The sequence below is a fragment of the Micromys minutus genome (assembly GCF_963924665.1).
Source record: "Micromys minutus genome assembly, chromosome: 11".
Classification (NCBI taxonomy): domain Eukaryota; kingdom Metazoa; phylum Chordata; class Mammalia; order Rodentia; family Muridae; genus Micromys; species Micromys minutus.
This window is the reverse complement of record NC_137980.1, coordinates 43,099,419-43,105,491: the sequence shown is the minus strand read 5'-3', so window position 1 is coordinate 43,105,491 and position 6,073 is coordinate 43,099,419. Positions and strand designations below refer to the sequence as shown.

The following is a 6,073-nucleotide window of genomic DNA, read 5'->3' as shown; positions in this document are numbered from 1 at the left end:
GTGATCCACTGAATTTTACCATGGCTGAATTTATATGGAATATATATATGCATATATTCACTGCGTTTTGATATCTTGTTTGTTTTCAATATATCCCAACACAGTTTCCTCTTTCCCATTCCTCCTATGCCCCCATCACATTTTACTTTAAGTATGTGTACTAGATAGGATGTTGTGAACCACCCAATGCCAGTGCCTAGAAACCAAACTCGGGTCCTCTGCAAGAACAGTACATGGCTCTTAATAAGCCATCTCTCCAGCCCTGTGTGCTGCACATCTTATTGTGATGGTGAGTTTTATATCAACATGATATAAGCCAGAGTCACTGGAAAGGGGGAAATCTTAATTGGGAAAATGCTCCCATAATATCTGACTATAAGACATTTTCTTAATCAGTGATTGATGGGGAAGGGCCCACCCATTGTAGGTGGGACCATCCCTGAACTGCTGGTCCTGGATTCTATAAGAAAGCAGGTTGAGTAGCCATGAGAAGCAAGCCAGTAAGCAGCACCCCTCCATGGCCTCTTCATCAGCTCCTGTCTCCAGGTTCCTGCCCTGCTTGAGTTCCTGTCCTGACTTCCTTTAATGATGAGCAGGGATGAGGAAGCAAAAGCCAAATTAACCCTTTCCTCCCCTACGCTTTCTTTCAGTCATGGTGATTCACCACAGCAAGTGGGAACCCAAACTAAGACATTCATCATTAGTTTTGTTTCATTTCCAAAAATGATCATATACATTTGGGCCTTTGAGACATTTATAGATCTCCGTGTGTGGCCTGTGTCAGTCTCATGATGAACAATCTTTTCTCCATGTGAGATTTGGTTTGTTCGTGTTTTGCATCTACTCAAGGTAGGGTAGGGTAGGCTCAGATTCTGCCTGGCTGCAACCTAGAATCATTCAGATTCAGCCCAGAACCATGCCTACTGACTTGTAGCTGTGTGCCCTGGTGCTGGCTGGTGACTGTGTATTCAGATGAAGATCTAAACCCACCTGGGTACTGGCTTCTCTGGAGCCATTCTGGAACTAAGATACATACGCATAGTTGTGGAATCTGGGTTCAGCTCTGAAGTCTAGAGACAGGTTTGGGACTTGAGTCTGCTGGAATAAGGTATTGCCAAGCTATATGGCTTGGAGGCTGTGTGTGTGTGTGTGTGTGTGTGTGTGTGTGTGTGTGTGTGTGTAGGTGTGCTGCTGGTATTTAATGGCTGCTGACTCTTTATAAGATATGCCTGAAACCTACAGCCAGAGGAAGTATCTTAGAACTGAGTGGGTCTTCATCCTGTAATGTGTGAAGACAAGCCTAGGCAGTGGAAGCAGAGGTGCTACCCTGGTCAGCCTCATGCTGGTATGGGCCTTATGCCTAGAAAAAAAAAAATGCTACAGACAGTGGTCTGCAGCCTAGAGTTTAGAGGCCAGTTTAGCCATATAGAAGACTTAAGGGCTGGCCTAACAACAAGCCTAAAGCTAGGAACCTTTGGTATATGCCTGGTCCTACTGCAAATCCAATGAGAGTCATCCAGGTTGTCCCGGATCCTTGAGATATGGTATCTCACTAGTGTCAGTCTCAGTCTGGAGTTGCTAGCCTTGGGACAAAGGGTCTAGTGTAACATACTGGGAGGCTAAGACAGCCTGGGTCCTCAGGCCTTTGCAGGTCATCCTGATCCTGAGAGCATCGTGGGGACTGTTGGCATTGGAGATTATTAGCATTGAGAGAGGTCTTCATCCTTTGATGAAGGCGTCCTTGTAAATGTGCCCTCAGTAGTTAGAAACCTGGCTCCTGCCATCTGCCAGTGACACGTTCACTGTTTAATGTAACATGAATATAATGTACCCATATGTCTTTTTAAAAAGAAGAAGAAGAAAGAAAGAAATGAAAAACCTGATTTTTTAAGAACAAAATGAGGGCTGGAGAGATGGCTCAGTGGTTAAGAATGCTGACCGCTCTTCCAGAGGTCCTGAGTTCAATTCCCAGCAACCACATGGTGGCTCATAACCATCTGTCATGGGATCTGATGCCCTCTTCTGATGTGTCTGAAGACAGCTACTGTATACATACATACATACATACATATATATATATATATATATATATATATATATATATATATATATATGTCTCTTTTTTTTAAATAAAAGGGGTCATTTGACAATCTCTCACATTGAAATAGTACCTGAGAAAGTTCATAAGTATATATTTTAAGCCACATAAGGTGACAAAATCCCTACAATGAGGAACTATACGAAATACCATTAAGAGTAGGTGAGAAACCTGCTGTGGTGGCACACTTAGCACCTGGAAGGTAGAGGCAGGTGGATGGCTGTGAGTTCAATGCCAGCCTAGTCTACAGTCTTTTAAAAACAAAAAACATGGAGCAGACCTAGGCCCTCTGCACATGTGTAACAGTTGGTGGTGTGTGAATAAGTTTATCCTCCATAGACTCATGTGTTTGAATGCTTGGCCCACAGAGAATGACATTATTAGAAGGTATGGCTTTGATGGATGAAGTGTGTCACTGTAGGGGTGGACTTTGAGGTCTCTGTGCTCAAGTTCCACTTAATGTGGAATCGGAGTCTCCAATGGCTGCCTGCGGAAGATAGTTTTTCCTTGGCTGTCTTAGTCAGGGTTTTACTGCTGTGAACAGACACCATGACCAAGGCAAGTCTCATAAAGGACAACATTTAATTGAGGCTGGCTTACAGGTTCAGAGGTTCAGTTCATTATCATCAAGGTGGGGGCATGGCAGCATCCAGGCAGACATGGTGCAGGAGGAGCGGAGAGTTCTACATCTTCATCTAAAGGCTGCTGGCAGAAGACTGGCTTCCAGGCAGCTAGAATAAGGGTCTTAAAACCCACACCCACAGTGACAAACCTACTCCAACAAGGTCACACCTACTCTAGCAGGACCATGCCCTCTAATAGTGTTATTCCCTGGGCTGAGCATATGCAAACCATCACCCTGGCTTTGAATAAAAATGTAGTACTCCAGCTTCTCCAGTATCATGCCTGCCTGGATGTTACCATGGTGATAATGGACTGAACCTCTGAACTTGTAAGCCAGCCCCAATTAAATATTGTCCTTTATAAGAGGGAGTTGTCTTGGTCATGGTGTCTGTTCACAACAATAAAACCCTTACTAAGACAGTTGTGCAGCTGGGTTGTCATGTGAGACTCTTAAAGCAAGAGCAGGAGCTGACTCTGACTACAGTGCTTGCCTTCAGGACCCTTTCCCCTAACTGGGCTGCCTAGGCTAGCCTCAGTAGAAGATGTGCCTAGTCTTAATGCAACTCGATATGCAAGGCTGTTGAATATCTGTGGGAGGCCTCCCATCTTCTGAGAACCAAAGGAGTAGGGATGAATGGGGAAAGGGAGGTGAGAGGGAGGGACCGAGAAGAGAGGAAGGAAGGGAAGCTGTGACTGAAGTATAAAGTAATAAATAATAATAGTTAGTAATAAAAAAGTAGAAAGACTTTGAAAGAAGAAGGAATTTAGTGGGAATGGAGAGATCCAAGATGATAATAAGACTTCGATCAAATAACATGATATAAATATAAAATTATAAAAAAAATAAAAATTTTTAAAAGCAAGGTTCAGGAGGAATCACAGAATGACGTGAGGGGGTGATAAAAAGAAGACACCGAAGCCAGTCTGTTCATAAGTGGTTTATTTTTCAAATACGTTTGCCTTTTTATCCACCAATAAACACAGCATTTCTAAAAGTAACCATCCAGCCCTGTCCTGAAGTCTCTTAAGCATCTGCTAGCTCACGAGAGGCCGGGCTGGTGAGAAATCAGGGTCATTTCTTTCTTTCAAAAAATGTCTGTAAAAGAAAACATTTAGATTCTCAGAGATATGGAGTCTCTAAGAAACCAACCTTCATCGTCAAGCTGAAGCCCAGTTCCCACTGGCTGACACCACCCCCCCATGGTGGACGCCAGGGCCTGGACCAGTTCTGGATAAATGAGGCTCTGGTTCACTAAGAGATCACTGGACTCAGTGTGTCCACAGAAAAGTCGAACTATGCAGCTGATGGTCATAAATGCAGACAAACTAGAAAACAGGCATTTAAAAGAGCCATGCCTTTAATCCCAGCACTCAGGCAGGTGATTTCTGTGAATTTGAGGCCAACCTGGTCTGCATATCGAGTTTCAGGACAGCCAGAGAGACCCTGTATTTAAAAAAAAAAAAAGCTGTGGGCTCTAAGCTGGCGTCTCATTTCATGTTCCAGTGAACTGCTTTCCTGGTGTCAGAGACCTTACTCTCTCTCTCTCTCTCTCTCTCTCTCTCTCTCTCTCTCTCTCTCTTTCTCTCTCTCTCTCTCACTCACTCACTCACTCTCTCACTCACTCTCTCCCTCTATCTGTGTGTGTATGTTGTGTATGTTTGTAGGTGTGTCTAGGTATGCTTCTGTATGTGGAGGAATGTGTATATGTCTATATATGTCTGTCTGTGCACATCTATACATATCTGTTGGGAGTGTGTGTGGATGTATCTATGTATGTCTGTGTATTTGTGTGTGTGTGTGTATGTGTGTGTGTGTGTGTGTGTGTACGAATGCCTGTCTGTGTGTGGACCTGTGTCTGTGTGTCTCCTGTGTCTAAGTGTCTGTGCCATCCTATGCCTGTGTGGGCCTCTGATTTGGGCACCTTTGGTTTGAGGCTGAGGATGACGGTGAAAACAATGCCCCCCATCTTCAGCTCACCCCATTTTCTGCACAGATGTTACCACAGTAGGTCCAGCAGCACGTGTGGTTTCTGTGTATACATTTGAAAGTTCTAGAACACTTCTTGACGCAGTCATTAGCTTTCGGCTGGCCCCAGCACTCCTCGAGTAAGAGTTCTCCCGCTGAAATGGAAATGAAATCAAGAGAGGCTCGCAGAGCCCGCGAAGCAAGCCCTTTCTGAGCTTAGGCCTGCTCCTAGAGTCTGAGCCTAGATCCCTGCTAAGGTGTCTCTTCTACCTGCCCACACAGCAACGTCATTGCCTTGACCCCTGACCTCACAGAAATCTCCACTGAATTCATTACCTCAGCCCCCAAAGGCCTTACCAGACTCTGTATATCCCCAGCATACATGAGTCCATCTATAAAATATAGATTGATTTAACAAGAGGTGTGAAAATCCAAGATGTCCACTAGCTTCATTACAATACCTGCCTCGGGAGGCAGAGAAAGTACAGATAAGCTTTCTGGGTTTGTTCTTGTTTTTCTTGAGATGGGCTATCGTATTCTGGGCTATCCATGCATTCACAGGAAGCTGAAGATGCCCCTGAAGCCCTGCTTTCACCTCCCAAGCACTGGGATTGCTGCCAAGCTCAACCATGCCTGGCTTGAACCAGGTTTTCTCCACACTGCCTCCCTGCTGACTGCTCCATGACTCAGGCGTGGAGGTCAGAAGACATCTTTGTGGACTCAGCTCTCCTTAGAGCTAAGAACTCTGGTGTCTTGTCCCATTCTAAAAGATGTCTATACTTTAAAGTGTCATTACTAAATACCCATCTGGTTCTCGTGAAAGGGATCACAGGACTTCCGGAAGTCCAGAGGAAGGGGGCTCTTTCTGTTGGTTCTAGATCCTCAGAGGCAACAGAAAATAATCAGTCTTCAGGGCTCATGGTCAGGGTAGGAATGTTGCTGTTTGGGAAGTTTCCCAATTGGAGGCTAACCTGGGAAGTTGGAACCCGAATCAAAATGCCAGACACGGTACCCACTCCCTTGTTCAGAAATGAGTACAGCCCTTGCCCCGGGTCACAAGGCATTCTCACCACCTACAAGAATACTTGTTCTTTGTCCCTGCCAGAGCAGGTGGCAGCAGCAGCATGCAGAGGAACACCAGACACGGGGGCAGCGAGGGCTTCATGACGTTGACCGCGAGTGTCTAGATACGCTCTTTTCGCCTTCCCAGCTGCTGCTAAAGAACATGTAGATAAGTTGGGGAACAAAGGTGTGAGCCAAGGGGGAGCACCTATAGACTTTTAAACATCCCACCTTCTAGACACAACGCCTCACCCTCCACCCATCAACCGCAGATATGTCTGACCTCTAGCTCTGCCAGGTGATAGGTACCAAATGTCTTCTCC

At 45.3% G+C, this 6,073-nt stretch overlaps 1 protein-coding gene across 1 annotated transcript; it reads right to left on the bottom strand.

Annotated features, from left to right (window-relative positions):
- Positions 1-4,691: 4,691 nt before the first annotated feature.
- WFDC11 (WAP four-disulfide core domain 11) lies at positions 4,692-5,853 on the bottom strand (the record flags this gene model as incomplete). The annotated part of the gene is made up of 2 exons (XM_080925547.1): positions 4,692-4,843; positions 5,766-5,853. The coding sequence occupies 2 exons, from the start codon at positions 5,851-5,853 to the stop codon at positions 4,692-4,694; spliced, it is 240 nt and encodes a 79-aa protein (XP_080781673.1).
- Positions 5,854-6,073: the final 220 nt, after the last annotated feature.